General features: G+C 39.6%; 1 protein-coding gene across 3 annotated transcripts in view; it reads left to right on the plus strand.

Annotated features, from left to right (window-relative positions):
- CDH12 (cadherin 12) overlaps nt 1-17,186 on the plus strand; it is a 1,192,649-nt gene that overhangs the window by 1,154,220 nt on the left and 21,243 nt on the right. For all 3 annotated transcript variants that reach the window (XM_060400262.1, XM_042233916.2, XM_060400263.1), the window contains exon 10: nt 3,922-4,058. In XM_060400262.1, coding sequence (XP_060256245.1) covers nt 3,922-4,058 — 137 coding nt within the window. The remainder of the gene's footprint in view (nt 1-3,921; nt 4,059-17,186) is intronic.

Consider the following 17,186-nt stretch of genomic DNA (forward strand, 5'->3'; position numbering starts at 1 on the left):
CATCCATACATGACCACTGGAAAAACCATAGCCTTGACTAGACAGACCTTTGTTGGCAAATTAATATCTCCTTTTTAATATACTATCCAGGTTGGTCATAACTTTTCTTCCAAGGAGTAAGCGTCTTTTAATTTCATGGCTGCAATCACCATCTGCAGTGATTTTGGAGCCCCCAAAAATAAAGTCTGACACTATTTCCACTGCTTCCCCATCTAGTTCCCATGAAGTGATGGTTAGCAAAAATTTCAATCTACATTAAGTAGTATACAGTAAAACCTAGAGCAGATAAAAAGAAAATAAAAATATAGAGGATAATATTATTACTTAATAAAATAATTAATATTCCATTGGAATAATATGCACTCAGTGCAAAAGGAAGTAGCAGAGGAGAAATCCAGAAACACCACACCTTCACAATCTTCAATCTATAGAAATGAAATTTCCAGGTAATTGGAGCTTACCCTAAGTAATGAATTAAATTTAAAAAAATGAACTAATAAGTTTAAAACATCTTAAAACTTATCACTTACCGCACAGCTTGAATATATGAAAATGATTGAATTGCTCAGTTTAAATTGGGAAATTGTATAGTATGTGAAGTGCCAGTCGCTCAGTCGTGTCTGACTCTTTGTAACCCCATGAACTGCAGTCCACCAGGTTCTTCTGTTCATGAAATTCTCCAGGCAAGAATGCTGGAATGGGATGCCATTCCCTTCACCAATAGTATGTGGATGAAGCTATTATTTAAAATAGGGCTTAGGAAAAAATGAAGCATATGTTTGAAAAGTGAGACTTTATTGTAGTGTCAGAGCAAAATGTGTTTGTTAAGATTGGAACAGAATGATCACAGGAAACAATAATTAAAGAAAATATTCCATCCATGGAAAGTGTATGGGAATCCCATCCATTGTGTATGGATGTTAGTAGTAGAAACTCAGCACTGCAAGTTATATTCAGGCTCTCCAGTCATGCTTAGATTTAATGCTTACCATATCTGCACCAAACATGAATATTTTGACATCAGTATTTATTATTCTTGGTGCTTATGGTTTTCTGAGGAAACCCGTTATGACCTTGTGCAGCTCTGACATCAAAGTTTTCATTCTATTTATCCAAAATAATAATTTCTATAGATTCCATTTTCCTGTCCTAGCTCCATCACACTGAAACGACAAGTGAATCTGACACCCACTCACATGAGTCAAAGTAAAGGACACCAGCATGTTTCGTGTCTTCCTTCAGCCTGCATGTGAATGTGTTCTAAATCATTTCAGTCGTGTCTCACTCTTTGCAACCCCAAGGACTGTAGCCCACCAGTCTCTTCTGTCCATGGGATTCTCCAGGCAAGAATACTGGAGTGGGTTGCCATGCCCTCCTCTAGGGGATCTTCCTGGGCCCAGGGATTGAACCCACATCTATTACGTCTCCTGCATTAGCAGGAAGATTCTTTACCACTAGCACCATCTGGGAAGCCCAGCCTGCATAGCCCTAGTTATCTCAACCACTCACAACCCATTGAATTAAATCTCTTCCCAGCTCTAGTGACTCTCTTTGTCTCTTGGCAAGATTCTGGTTTACGGGAAATGCTTAACAGTCTTGTCCCCTTCAAATACATTCACCCTCTGCCTTGAAAGTGATGAACAGTTATCCCATACCCTAATTATACCCTTTGAATTGTTCATTAACTACAAGATCATGTTTTATCTCCTTAATATAATTTACAAGACCCTTCTTGACCTAAATAGCTTATCTTTTTTTCAGGTTATTATTCCTTTCAGATATTTTACTGAAATTCCTAACAGCTTATAGTTTCCCGCAAAATCTCTATGGTTTTCCTACTGGTGTTGATGTTCCTAAGATACCTTTCTTCTTCCTTTGTCTGCCTCCTTTTTCTCATAAATAATTCCTTTATAGCCTTCTGAAAGTGAAAGGGGGCTTCCCTGGTGTCTCAGACTGTAAAGAATCTGCCTGCAATTCAGGAGACCTGGGTTCGATCCCTGGGTCAGGAAGATCCCTTAGAGAAAGAAAGGGCTACCCACTCCAGTATTCTTGCTTGCAGAATTCCAAGGACAGAGGAACCTGGTGGGCTTGGTTTTGCAGTCTACGGTTTTGCTGCTGCTATTGATGTTCCTAAAAATGTCTTTCCTCCTCTCCTTAGTCTGCCTCTCTCTTCTCATAAATAATTCCCTTATAGCCTTCTAATGCCAGTCAAACATCGTGTGCGGGAAGGTTTGCCTGAACCAATAGGTGTTGAACCAGGGATCTTCTTTGTACTCCTGTCTTGTCTTTTCTGTCCTTCTATCAAACATAATAATCCTCTTTATGTACTTTCTTCCAACTAGACTCATTATTAGTGAGCATTATACTTTATAATTTCCTTTGTGCTTCAATCCTACTACAATAGTGGTAGCATAGTGGGCACTCAGCAAATATTTAGTGAATTCTACCATTAAACACCAGCCACCATTAGTCTACACCAGCAATTCTTCAGAAATGCTATGGTCACCAAGGAAGTTCAGTAACAATCCACCTCAAATTAGGCATGTTACCAAGATGAATAAAGGTGCACTGTGAGAAGATGCTTTTTTATTCCAAAAAGGGCATCTTGCAACAGTGAGAATGAAGCTCATTATATGCTGTACTTGCTGGCTTTTAAGTTCATTTATAATTTTTGAGATCATTTCTATGAGACAGGATGCTACACTGAACTCATAAAGCATCAGTGCATTTCAAAAATCAACAATGGAAATGTCAAAGGCAGATGAGAAGCTTGGTTCTTACTCTGATCCTATCAGTTACTAATGAATACTGACAAGTTATAAATCTCCACCTATAAAGACAAACTAGTTTTGACCTAGTTCTAAAATGTTACACACACTGTCCCGATTTTAAATAACCTGTTTGTCAAGATTAAAACTTGCTATTTTGAAACACAAGCCTTAATTAACATTTCATGATGACAGGGGATTTAGAGGGGCTGACTACAATGCTGTCATCTGTCTTCAGCCACTGTTTGTAAGGACCTCACTTTGATTCTCTAATCACAAAAATGGTGATAAATATTTAGAACAGTACCTGGCACATGGAAAGATTTCAAAATGTCTGTTAATATGATGTTTGAAAATATACCTTTAAAATAATTTTACATATATCACTCTATATGTTCACTGCTACATAAAGATTTATACAAATGCATAATTTTCTAAAATGCATTTCATTTCATATTCTTGGATTTCTGATTCCAACTCTTTCACATAAAGAAAGTGGATCACTTACTATCAAGGAGTTTGGCTAATAAAGAACATAAAGAGACAGTATAGCCAAGGTCACTTTTTTTAAAGAAACTTGTTCTGAGTTTCTTAAAAGTAATAACAGTAATAAAACAACCATGGTCATTTTTTGTGTGTTTGAGGAAAATATTTCTGTGCAATTATAGCACCTGTCAGTTTAAACATTTCCCCTTAGTTTCTCTAATGTGATTTTTTTTTTCTATTCATGGAAACAAAGATGCTACCTCTGTTCTGACCTAAGTTCTTTGCAGCTGTTTCCAGATGCCTACCCCACCCCCAGCTCTTCCCACAGCCACCATTAAGGAGTCTTTTACTGCTTGAAAAAGTTTTAATATTCAGCAGGTTAAGGAAACCCATGGTCAGCTTTAGAATTTTAGTCTCTGCTGAGCTTTCAAGGTGTCAAGACCCTAAAATAATATGAACAGCAGGAGTACTAAATCTTTCATTATTCCCAGTTTCCCCTTGAGCATACTGACTTTGCAATAAAGAAGCTGTCACTTACACTCTTCTTTATTGCAAGGTGGGTAATAGCTACAGGGAGAAAAATAAGGAACTGTGTCAAGTTAGCCTGACTGCCATTATGATAAATGTGTAATCATTGCACATTTGCATCTCCTCTTTTTGTACACAGGTACCTCATAGATTGGAAGAGTGATGGGGACAGCTACTTTACAATAGATGCGACTGAAGGAACCATCGCCACTAATGAATTACTAGACAGAGAAAGCACCGCGCAGTATAATTTCTCCATAATTGCGAGTAAAGTTAGTAAGTATGGCAAGGATGGAATCAACGTTATACTGCAGTTCTTTGAATTTCACACTCTTAAATGAGTCCCTGCTGAGCTGTTTTTCAGTTTTGGACTGACAGCTGAGTGGTCTCCTGGGGAAACTCAGAAACCTGCTCCTTTTCCTCATAGCCTAAGTCCAGAAAAATTGTGACAGCTGCCACTGCTCTTTGTTTGCAGGACGGCAGGAATATCTAGCAGTGTTTTCATGGTGTGAGCTCACTTCTTTCCACCTTGTAACCTTAAAAATCTGCCATAGTTCCAATGTCTTTCCACATTGCACCCCTGTATATATTATGCAGAGTTTCATAGGCCAGGCAGGAGGGAATCATCATCACATAAAATCACCTATTCTGAAATAGTTTTGGAAGTTAAAGAGAGCATGATTTTATTTATTCATTTATTTTCACTGTGTCATGTAACATGTGGAATCTCCATTCTAGAGATTGAACCTGTGTCCCCTGGATACACAGAGTCTTAACCACTGGCCCACCGAATGAAATCCTGAAGAGAACATTTATAAAGTCACCCTTCTTCTTTCTCTCTTCCTTCGTTAGCATATATGTTTTCATGAACACCATTGTGGAAGAATATACAGGAGTTTTAAGTGTAATTCTTCAAGGAGTCATTTGGAATCTATAGGATTGTTAGACATTACTCCTTGGGTTGGCTTCTGCTTGGTCCAGAATCCTCTAGACTGAGAGTGGTGGTAGGTCATGTGTGTTTGGCTGGACAATGGAGGATATTATCAAGGTAACAAGCTTCCTAAGGTAACAGGTCAGGGTAGGAGTGGAGATATTGGCTTTCAACATACTTGTCTATAATGGAAGTGCATCGTAACAGTTCTTCTTCATAAGGTCTATTGAAAGCTTTGAGGAAATCCCAAGTATCTCATATATTGCTTTCCTATTTCCTTTTGTGCATCTGGTACAATGTTCTGGCAGCTAATGTCACCTTTCAGTGCAGGGAGGAGCTAACCAAACAAGTCTATTGAGAGGTTTTTGATCAGTCTCAACTCAGTGGGTGTAGATAGGAAAGTGTTAGTCTCACTCAGTTGTGTCCGAACTCTCTCACTGTGTCTCTCACTCAGTTGTGTTTGAAACTCCATGGACTGTAGCCCGCCAGGCTCTTCTATCCACAGGATTTCCCAGGCAAGAATGCTGGAGTGGGCTGCTATTTTCTTCTCCAGGAGATCTTTCAGACCCAGGGATCGAACCTGTGTCTCCTGTGTTGGCAGCCTGGTTCTTTACGACTGACCCACTGGGGAAGCCCATTTTATATATTCTAGGGTGTATATGTTAATACCAAACTCCTAACTTAACCCTTCTCTGATTATCCCCTTTGCTAACCATAAGTTTGTTTTCTAAGTCTGTGAGTTTATTTCTGTTTTGCAAATACATTTGCTTTTATTATTTTCTTAGATTCCACATAAAAGTGATATCATATATTTATCTTTGGCTTTACTTCATTTAGCTTAATAATCTCTAGATCCATCCATGTTGCTGCAAATGTTATTATTTCACATAAATCTCTCTCATATGCCCCTGGATGATGAGAGAGCACTCCCCTTTTTGCCACTACTTCTAGGATTAAAGCACACTGGCTAAGTGGACTGCCCAAATACTAGTTCTCTTCATGTAATTTTTGGGTTATTTGGTGTTGGCGTTCTGAGCATCCCATCTGCCCATGAGCTTGTTGTGAGCACCCAGTGGTAGACCCTACAGCTTCTTCATTTCAGGTCCAGGGCCTCTCCAGCCGCAGATGGTTTTCTTGGGAGAGTTCACAGCATGGTTTCTCAGTTCCAGCTTTCTGCGCTGTCCACTCGATCCTGAGGAAACTCACACATCCCTGCCATGCTAAACACGCACACTGAAGGCTGCTCCTCCACTGTAGGCTTTCTCTGTCCTGCTGTCTCCTTTCAAATCTGCCTTCCTTGCTCAGTTAGCCTCTCAGGATGGATCATCCAGTCAGCTGCCTGAACAGACCTGCTATCAGGAGAACAGAATGCAACGTTAGCCTCGCCCGTTTTCTTTGAATGCTTTTCTGATTGAAAGTTTCCTTTCCTGCTAGATGGGAGCTTCCCTGGTGGCTCAGACAGTAAAGCGTCTGTCTGCAATGCCGGAGACCCGGGTTTGATCCCTGGGTCAGGAAGATCCCCTGGAGAAGGAAATGGCAACCCACTCCAGTACTCTTGCCTGGAAAATTCCATGGATGGAGGAGCCTGGTGGGCTACAGTCCATGGGGCTGCAAAAAGTCGGACACGACTGAGCGACTTCACTTTCACTTTCCTGCTAGATATCTTTCTCCCTTCCCATATCAACTCCTATTATGGTTACATATGTTAGTCATCATCTTTTTCACACTTTCAATTATTTCAACTCTGAATTATTTCCTTTATCCATAATAGTGAGGGAAGTTTAACTATAATATAGTTAGAAAATAAACGTTAGTTTCCTTAGATCTTCGACAAGTAGAGTGAAAATGAGATATCTAAGTTATGGGGTAGAAGACTTCTGTGAACTACATTATATTCACTCTGATGATTTGGATGTATTAGGCGATAACTGACCAGAAGTAGCCTATTCAAATAATTTCTATTATTTAAAACATATTGTCTATAATAAAATAGTTTTCACTAAAACTGTTCTGTGCCACCTAACCTTTCTGTTAATATACATGGAAAATATGTATTTTTTTTTAAGGCAGATATTAGATCCAGTACTTTAACTCAAGAGGAAAGGCTGCCTCTAGTTCTTCACTCACCTGTACTGTAGCTGTAAAAGTTCTCCTTCTCCCCATGGGGTACAAAAGCCACCAAAAACCATCATCATGGTGTGAGGGCACCTGTAGTAGCAGGTCTGACACTTCAGGTCACAGCCTGGGCTTCGACCATTTGGAGAATGCAAGGGGTGTATGCATTTTACAATGCTTTGTTCCTAAATTTGTCATTTTTCAAACTTAGAGAACCAGATTTTTTTTAAAAAAATTATTTTATGTTGGAGCATAGTTGATTAACAATATTGTGCTATTTTCAGGCCATATTTTTTTAATTATCAGTATAATTAGCACACACACTGACTCCACTCCAATCTCTACCTTCTATGTCAGGTCAGTTCAGCTCAGTCATGTCCAGCTCTTTGCAACCCCCTGGAGTGCAGCATGACAGGCTTTCCTGTCTATCGCTAAGTCCCAGAGCTTGCTCAAACTCATGCCCATTGAGTTTGTGATGCCATGCAACCATCTCATTCTCTGTTGGCACCTTCTCCTCCTGCCTTCAATCTTTCCCAGCATCAACGTCTTTCTAAGGAGTCAGTTCTTTGCATCAGGTGGCCAAAGTTTTGGAGTTTCAGCTTCAGCATCAGTTCTTCCAATGAATATTCAGGACCGATCTCCATTAGGATTGACTGGTTTGATCTTGCAGTCCAGGGGAATCTCAAGAGTCTTCTCCATACCACAGTTCAAAAGCATCAATTCTTTGGTGCCCAGCTTTCTTTATGATCCAACTCTCACATCCACATGTGACTACTGGAAAAAACCATAGCTTTGACTAGATGGACCTTTGTTGGCAAAGTAATGTCTCTGCTTTTTAATATGCTGTCTAGGTTGGTCATAGCTTTTCTTCCAAGGAGCAACCATCTTTTAATTTCATGGCTGCAGTCACATCCTATGTAGTTTTTACCTAAATGCAACTTAGGAATCCCCACAGTATGGAGTCTCATCATTTATGTTGGCACTCACTTAGACATAAGCAGCACCGGGACTTAGACTCACAACTCATACATATAACACACCTTATAAGAGGGCGGCTGGCTAATATTTCTAAATTATCTACTTCTATCCACTCCACTGTCTATTCAAAGACTACTGAGAGGAATTTAGCGTCTTCAAAGAAGTCTGGTGAGACAAACACTATGCACCTTACACCTCCATGGAAAAGAAAGAGACTAAGCACATACCACGTGGTAATTAATGATTCTGCAATAAGAATAGGTTATTGTGGGTTTTATTTGAGCTCACAGAGTTTAAAAGTCAACTTTATTTAAATTTTAATATATAAGGTTACTTTCTCTGCTCAAACTAGCCAGCCTGAACAGGAAATTATTGTCATGGTGAATGAGTATGAAATAAAGAGCCCACATTTACCCTGCCAAGTGGAAAAAATTGTGTAAATGTACCTTATTGTAGATTATACTAGCATATGCTTTGGCCCTGACCCTTCTATAAAAACTCTCAGATGAGATGAAATGGTACAATGACTGAACAACTTCCAATTAATTAAAAAGCAACCATTAATCAGTGTTACAACAATTGGCGGTCCAAATAATTTTATTAGACCCCTAATAATTCTTTAATGCATTACTGCTTTGCTGTTTTTATTATACTAATCTTGCAAATTGAAAAAAAAAAGTGGAAGTCTCAAAAATTCACTTCATTCAAATTGTCAGAAACTTTCAACAGAAATGTTTCTAATTTTTTGTGTTTTTTAGGGGGGTATTGACTATAACACATATTCCTATACAAACATAATTATAAACACCTATGTTAAAGCCTTAGAAAATTTACAAAATTATAAAATAAATGGATGATATGAGACAATTCTTTTCTTGATTGCGTTAGTTATGCAGATGGTGATACATCGTTCCCATTCATTGTGGAACAGATCGGAAATCAGTGGTAGACTTACTAAGTGCTATATTTGGGGAATATGTTGTATGTAAGTACACCATTATAAGCTGGGATTAAACTGTAAGGCAATTAATTTTTAAGGTTATTTAGCATTAGAACTACTTTGCATTAATGTTTCTTACTTCAACATAATGCAAATAATGTCATCTTCAGTAGAGAAAAATCAACCTGAGATTATTATCTATAATAGGCTTAACAAAATTTCATCTAAATTTTTATAAACTTCTATAGAACATTATTTACATTCAAAGCATTATTGGTTGTGGTTAAAACTAAGATTGAAGTCTGTTCCTAAGGAGAGTTTGGGAATAGTTAGAAGTTGATCCCCCAAATTAATTTAGTTAGTTAAAACTATGCAACTTACACTGAATTCAATGGACTTAAGTGTACTCTCAGATAGCCTTCAGGGAAAGAAGCAAAAGGTTTATACTCACGAAACGGGTCATTAAGAAATGAAAGATTTAAACAATGCAAATAAAATTTTTTGGTAAAATTTTTTAAAGGGTTTCCTTCTGCCTGTGTGCCAGATAGACATGGAATAGTGTTCTCAGGCCAAATGAGAAAAAGTACCTAATTTTTCTATAATAATTGTAAGAAATGTTTTAAGCTAGTAAACCAAACTATTATAGTAACACTATATATATATTCACTCAGTTTATTGCTATCCACATTGCAAGAGTGAAGAAACTGTAAGCTAAGATATATTTCGTTTGTCACACAGTGAATGACTAACCAAAACAAGACTGGAGCCAGGGCTTCCCAGGTGGCACTGATGAAAGAATCCACTTGCCAATGCAGGAAACATAATAAGACACAGGTCTGACTCCTGGATCAGGAAGATCCCCTGGAGGAGGAAATGGCAACCCACTCCAGTATTCTTGCCTGAAAAATTAAGTGGACAGAGGAGCCTGGCGGGCTGCAGTCCTATGGTCGTAGAGTTGGACATGACTTAGCAACTGAAAAACAACATAGCAATTATATGTACATTTGCATTGTACAAATAATTGAGTTGAAATTAGTGTTAATCTTGGCATCTAACTATTATCTATCTATCCATCTATATTTAAGCTCATTAGATTACTTACCTATTAGAGTTCTATAGTTAATTTGCATTTAAAAAATAATATGTGAATGTGAAGATGTTAATCCTTCAATCATGTCTGATTCTGTGATCCCATGGACTGTAATCCACCAGGCTCCTCTGTCCATGGCATTCTTCAGGTGAGAATACTATAATGGGTAGTCATTCCCTTCTCTAGGGGATCTTCCCCATCCAGAGATTGAACCTGGGACACTCACATTGCAGGCAGACACTTTCCTGCCTGATCTACAAAGACTCAAAATATGAGACTAGGGAAATATATGTGCAATGGTATGTGTGTGGCCGTGTTGTAGGTGGGTAGATTTCAATCTCTATCCAATAGGTATTCATCACTAGATCACACTCAAAAACAAACAAACAAAAAAACCGCACACAAACTACAGCAGTTCCTAATCATTTCATTGTGATAATTTCCCTATATTTAGAAAATCCTGTCTACCTATACTATGCCACCTCCTACCTGCTCACTGCCTTTAATGGCAGTGCCTTTTCCAGTGCCAAAGATATAAAGAAGATCCTGGACAGAGCAAGGACCAATGAGGTAGATGATGACCTGGCTCAACAAGGTCACCGGTGAGCTGAAAGGAAAACAACACTGAAGATATTAGTTACTGTCCAGGGTATTAACGAGCTGGCCAGCACACCTGCCTCCAGAGGGATACTCTGCAACTCCTGCCAATGCTTCAGCCCAGGCATCAGCAGAAAAAAGAGAGAGGAAGAAGGAGGAGGTGGAGGAGTCAGTGACCCCATGGATTTTGTCTTCTTCAAATAGAGTTCTACTCCCCTGCAAAAGTGATGTCATGCCATTTCTTATCAGTGGTATCACTTTTGCCTCAGCAAAGCAGGAGACTAGGATTTGATCCCTGGGTTGGGAAGATCCCAGGGGGAAGGGAATGCTACCTATTCCAGTATTCTTGCCTGAAGAATCCCATGGACAGAGGACCCTGATGGGGTATATTAGTCCATCGGGTCACAAAGAGTTGGACATGACTGACTGACTAACACGCACATACTAAATAGAAGCAAATCATTAGATCCAGACCACATTTAAGGGCAGAAAATCACATGGAGATAACTCATGTGGGTGGGTCTCCCTGGTGGTGCTAGCAGCAAAGAACTCACCTGCTACTGCAGGAGACCTAAAAGATGTGGGTTTGATCCCTGGGTTTTAGAGATTCCCTGGACGAGGGCATGGCAGCCCATTCCAGTATGCTTGCCTAGAGAATCCCATAGACTGAGGAGTCTGACAGGCTACAGTCCATAGGGTCACACAGAGTCAGACATGACTGAAGACACTTAGCACACACACAACTCATGTGAAGGTTGCCTACCATATGCATTTTCTCAGCAACTGAAGAAGTCTCGTGGCTCAGTTGGTAAAGAATCCACCTGCAATGCGGGAGACATGGATTTGATCCCTCAGTTGGGAAGATCCCCTGGAGAAGGACATGGCAACCCACTGCAGTATTCTCTCTTGGAGAATCCCCATGGACAGAGGAGCCTGGCAGGCTACAGTCCATGGGGTTGCAGAGTCAGACATGACTGAGTGACTAAGCACACACGCACAAAGACAAGTGTCTCTGAAAGTGAAGAGAGTTTAGAGGCTGTATTACTTTATCACTGCGGCTAAGTCGCTTCAATCGTGTCTGACTCTTTGCCACACCTATGGACTCTAGTCTACCAGGTTCCTCTGTCCATGTCATTCTCCAGGCAAGAATACTGGAGTGGGTTGCCATTTCCTCCTCCAGGGGAACTTCCTGACCCAGGGATTGAACCCACATCTCTAAGTCTTCTGCAGGTGGGTTCTTTACCACTAGTTCCACTTGGGAACCCCATTACTTAAGCACTAAGCCTGAAAATTTTGTGAGAAAGACAATGATCTGGTTGAATTCATTAAGAATACAAGCAAAATGCAAAGTGCTGTAAGAAAAAATAATTATTTAAGTATTTATCAAAATAATATGTTTTATTTTTAAAAAATAAAAAAAAAATTGAAAGCATAAGCATAGTATGTCACATCATAGGAATTATCATTTGAGCTGAGTCTTTAAAAGATGGAGAAGATATGAAAAAGGTGGAGAGGAGGGAGTTCTAGGTGGAGAAAACATCTTTAGCAAAGACAGAATGGTATCAAATCTCATGTTTGGATGAAAAATTACAAGTAGGGTAGTATAGTGGGTGTCCAGAGTATGTAGAGGAGGGTAAAGAAAATACATTCAGAAAGGAAGCCTGAACTCTCCTCTCCAAAAGACTTTATCATATAGAGTATTCTATTGTCAGCTGCAGTCACCATGCTGTGTATTCCAGTCCTAGGACTGAGTTATTTATAACTGGAAGTCTGTATGTTTTGATCACATTCACCTTTATGCATACCTGTGCTTTTGCTTCAAGCAACCATTTCAAGATCAACACTTGTACACCTAAATTAATATAATGTTATATGTCATTTATGGGCTTCTCAGGTGGCTCAAAGAATCTGCCTGCCAAGCTGGAGATGTGGGTTTAATTGCTGGATCAGGAAGATTCCCCCAGAGAAGGAAAGGGCAACCCTTTCTAGTATTCTTGCTGGAGAATTCTATGGAAAAAGGAGCCTGGCAGGCTACAGTCCATTGGGTCACAGAGAGCTGGACATGACTTAGTAACTAAACTACCACCACCATATGTCATTATTAATATATCCCCATTTTTTAGAAAAAAAAAAAAAAAAAGGGCAAAGAAAGTCAGAGGCCTTGTCAAACAGAGCCTTAAATGCACATAGAGAAACTGAGAAGTTTTTAGGTGTGTTTTGAGTCCATCCTATTTTCTGTTGTTTCCATCAATACTATATGTTTCTAGCTCAGCATATATCCAGAGAGGCATATTTCACTTCCCCAATTCCCCAGGGTAGTTACACAAGGGACCCGCATTTTCTATAAATCAGCACTGTCTGGGTTACACTGTATCAACTGAGGTTTATGTCATGAGACTCAAGCAACAGGACTCTGGATTCTCTGCAGTGCTTGAGCAGGAGACATTTCTTTCTAATTTGTCTGGTCTTTTGTTCTGAGTGTTGTAAGTCATGTGTGCCTTTATTGAGAGTAAATAAAGAGGTTGGCCCTCTCATTTCTACTACTGTTCTTCAACTTCTCAACTCTCACCTGCATCAGAGTCAACTGTTAGAGTGTTCCTGGACCCCGTTCAAGACATACTGAATCAGAATTTCTGGGATTATCACCAAGAAATCTCCACCTTAAAAATAATACCCAGGTCACTGGATGGATACTGATGTTGAAACCAAATGCCAAATTTTCTAGTGTTTCAAACATTAGCATGGATTTGGGAAATAAAGCAGTTTAATGTTACTGAAAACATGTACTTCTGTGAAGACATGTACTTACTCAGAGAGCCTAGATGACTTGAGGGCTGAAGAAAACCATTCATTTCAATTCTGGCTTGGAGCTATTGCTTTTTCCCTCTAATTGCCTTTCTTTTACTCTCAAGGAGTACCTTGCTTTACATTTATGAGTCCAGGTAGTTTATCTACCATTTAACATTTTCCTTTTTCCCTAAGCAGTGTATGAAACTATCAATATTTTGTATTCTTAAAGAAAGGTAACTTTGAATTATACCAGTATTGACAACATTTCTGTAGTGTGTGTAATACAGACAAATAATTCATAATTTAATGAATTACTTGTAAATACTCAACCATTCATAAAGCCTTCAATGTGTTGTATACATGATGATAATAATTATTAATGCCAATATACTCATGCATTTAATTTAGAAATGATACCAATTTTCTAACAATTGTATGATGTGTAAATGTAATAGAATCCAAATTTGTTGTGATAATTTATATTTTATGGTAAGTTTTCAACTGCTTATGAGTGCCCTACTGTAATCAAGCTAACTTAGGAGTAGTTTAAACCACTAAAATTGCTCTATCAGAATCATATACACAACTGTGTGTCAGGCTTTTGTTTCCTTAATTAGCATCTGATTTTTCTCTGGAAATTAAAACTACATGAGAAGCTTGTCACCTAAAGGTTGAAATTTGAATAAAATGATATTTTAGATATGCACAGAAAAGTTTTAACTTCAGCTATCAAAAAATTGGAGTTAAAAAATTGTGTTTTTACATTGAAAATATTTTTGCATTGTCAATGTTACTTTATTGGCATTATGAACTATATTGTATTTCACCTATTTGCATAGGGATCCTCTCAGATGTGAACTTCTTAGTAGCCAGGGCTTTATCTTATACATCTTTGATATATATGGCTTACCATACCCTCTAGAACATTTGATTATATACACAATTAATGAATAATTTGTGAGTAGCTTGAGATGTGAGTTCAATCCCTGGGTCGAGAAGATCCCCTGGAAGAGGATATGGCAACCCACTCCGGTATTCTTGCCCTGGAAAATCTCTTGGACAGAGGAGCCTGGTGGGCTACAGTCCATGGGATCACAAAGAGTCAGACATAGTGACTAACCAATAACCCAACAAAACAAGCTTTATCAGCATCCCATCCTGCTGATCTGGGCCTTGGATTTCCTGATGAGTTGTTCCTTCTCAGCCTCTGTGTTCACATAGAATATGTGGGGTATGGTGTAGCTGGAACGGACCAGACGCTGGGAACAGGCATAATGAAATTCAGAGGAAGACCTGACAGTTCACTGCGATAGACACCAGCACCCCAAGAAGCAGGCGAGTGTGCAGATGGACAGGAAGTTGAGGATCTGCGTGGCCTCTGGTTTGACCACACCTTGTCCGTACTGATGTCACATATGATGCCTCGACTGTCCTGCTTGCTCTCAAAGTCTGGGTTTTGAAGTGAGGCCAGACGCTGACTTGGCCTGAGAGTCCTGAGAGTCACTGTGATCTCCCTCAGCAGTTGATGGGGAAGGAGACCTCCAGAAACGCTCACCAGCTTCCTTAGCTTTGCTGGCCAATCGCCCAGGCCAGGCTCCATGTCCCAGCAGGGGCCCGCCCAGCCTGACTCACAGCTGCAGTTGGTGGGCTTGGAGCCCTGTGAGTCAGGACAGAGTGACATATGGCTCTGAAGGATGGTGACTCCACTCCAGGAGGCCTGGTGACTGTGGGAGCTGACAGCTGCATCAAACTCCATGGAAGCAGAAGCCTTGCTTGATGTGTCTGCCGACCTGGGACAAGTGGGAGCTCCCCCTAACCCAACAACAACGCCCTGGAGGAAAGCTCCTGCAAGACAATACCGTTTCCAACACCATGGCCACTGTGCCCTGCAGGGCCCATTGCAGCTGTAACCCTAGTTGAAAAGCTTATTTCCTTTTAATGTGCATTTTGATATTTCTTATCATTGGAATTGGTTACCTATGGCTTCATAATAGATCATGATAAAACATTTTGGGGTCAGGAATTCTAAAAAGTGAAAGTCACCCAGAAGTGTCTGCCTCTCTGCCACCCCCATGAACTGTGGCCTGTCAGGCTCCTCTGTCCGTGGAATTCTCCAGGCAAGAATATTGGAGTGGGTTGCCATTTCCTTCTCCAGGGGATCTTCCTAACCCAGGGATCAAACCCAGGTCTTCTGATTTGCAGGCAGATAGAGTCTTTACCATCTGAGCCACCAGGGAAGCCCTTAATGGATTCTAAAAGAGTTTGTCTTAATATCTGCCCCCAGGAAGTCTAGAAGACTTGACAGCTGAGGGCTGGAATCTCTGGGAAGCTCTTGTATCTCAGAAGCCCAAAGGCTCTGAAACTTTTTGCTTTCTTCAGCTAAATAAGCTCCAAATAAGAGGGGACACCCCGGTGGTCCAGATGGTAAAGAATCTGCCTGCAATGCAGGAAACCTGGCTTCTATCCTTGCATCAGGAAGGTCCCCATCCCATGGAGAAGAGCATGGCAACCCACTCCAGTATTCTGGCCTGGAAAATCCTATGGACAGAGGACCCTGACGGGCTACAGGTCATAGGGTCACAAAGAGTCAAACATGACTGAGTGATTCACAATTTCAAGGAGTGGTATTGATCTTCCCCGGACGCTCAGTGGTAAAGAAACTGCCACCAATGCAGGAGATGCCAGTTCAATCCCTGGGTCAGAAAGATCCCCTGGAGAAGGAAATAACAACCCACTCCAGGATTCTTGCCTGGAAAATTCCATGAACAGAGGAGCCTGAAGGGCTACAGTCCATCATGTTGCAAAAGAGTTGGACACAACTTAGAGACTAAAACAAAAACAAGAAGGGCTGTTAGTCTTATCAATAAAGCATTAATGTTGGAGGTTCATTCATGTTGTTTAAGCACATATCAATGTTTTGTTTCCTGTTTTTATTATATAATTTTATTGTATGGATAGGTTACTATTAATCTATTCACCAAAAGATAGACATTTGAATTTTTCCCAGTTCGAGGCCCTATGCATAATACCTCCATGAACATATGTATATAGGTTTTCTGTGGATGTTCCTTTCATTCTCTTAGGTAGATATCTAGTAGTGGAATTGTTGGCTTATAAATTCACATTCAGTGTTTAATTCTTGAGCTTCCTTTGTGGCTCAGATGGTAAAGAACCCGCCTGCAATGCAGGAGACCTGGGTTCGATGCCTGGGTTGGGAAGATCCCCTGGTGAAGGGAAAGGCTACTCACTCTAGTATTCTGGCCTGGAGAATTCCATGGACTGTATAGACCACTGGTCACAAAGAGTCACAACTGAGAGAATCTTACTTCACATGTCAGTGTTTAAAGCAAGTTTCAACCTATTTTCTAAAGTGAACTTTACAGCTTTGTATTTCCACCAGCAGTCCTTTCTATCAGGAATCCCTTTTATTTCTCTGAGAAATGATTTGTCAATTTCTGTTTATAATTCCTACCTTTATTTTGCTAAATTTATTCCTAAATATTTTATTATCTTTGACTCTATTGTGACTTGAATTTTTTATCAATTCTTTTTTTTTCTAGTATACAGATATACAATAGCCATTTTTATTATTGTTCTTGATATACTCCCCTGATTATACCCATAAGTTTTTTTGTGGATATTTTAGAGTTTCCAACTTGCAGGGTCTTAACATTTTTTGATAATTTTTTTTTTCCTTTCAATCTGAATACTTTTAAATTTTATTTTTATTTGGTTGCACTAAATAAATCCTCAAGTGCAAAGGTGAATATGCAGTAAGAACATACACTCTTGCCATATGCTCAATATTAGAAATTATTTGGTCTCTCACCATTGAATATAATGCTGGCTATGGGCTTCTTTAGCATAGATAGACTACGTCAAATTGAGGATGTTGCCTTTTATGCATTATTCGTTGAGGACCTTTTTTTTTTTTTAAATCATGAATGGATAACATTTTGTCAA

The sequence above is a fragment of the Ovis aries genome, chromosome 16 (genome assembly GCF_016772045.2).
Source record: "Ovis aries strain OAR_USU_Benz2616 breed Rambouillet chromosome 16, ARS-UI_Ramb_v3.0, whole genome shotgun sequence".
NCBI classification, from domain to species: Eukaryota; Metazoa; Chordata; class Mammalia; order Artiodactyla; family Bovidae; genus Ovis; species Ovis aries.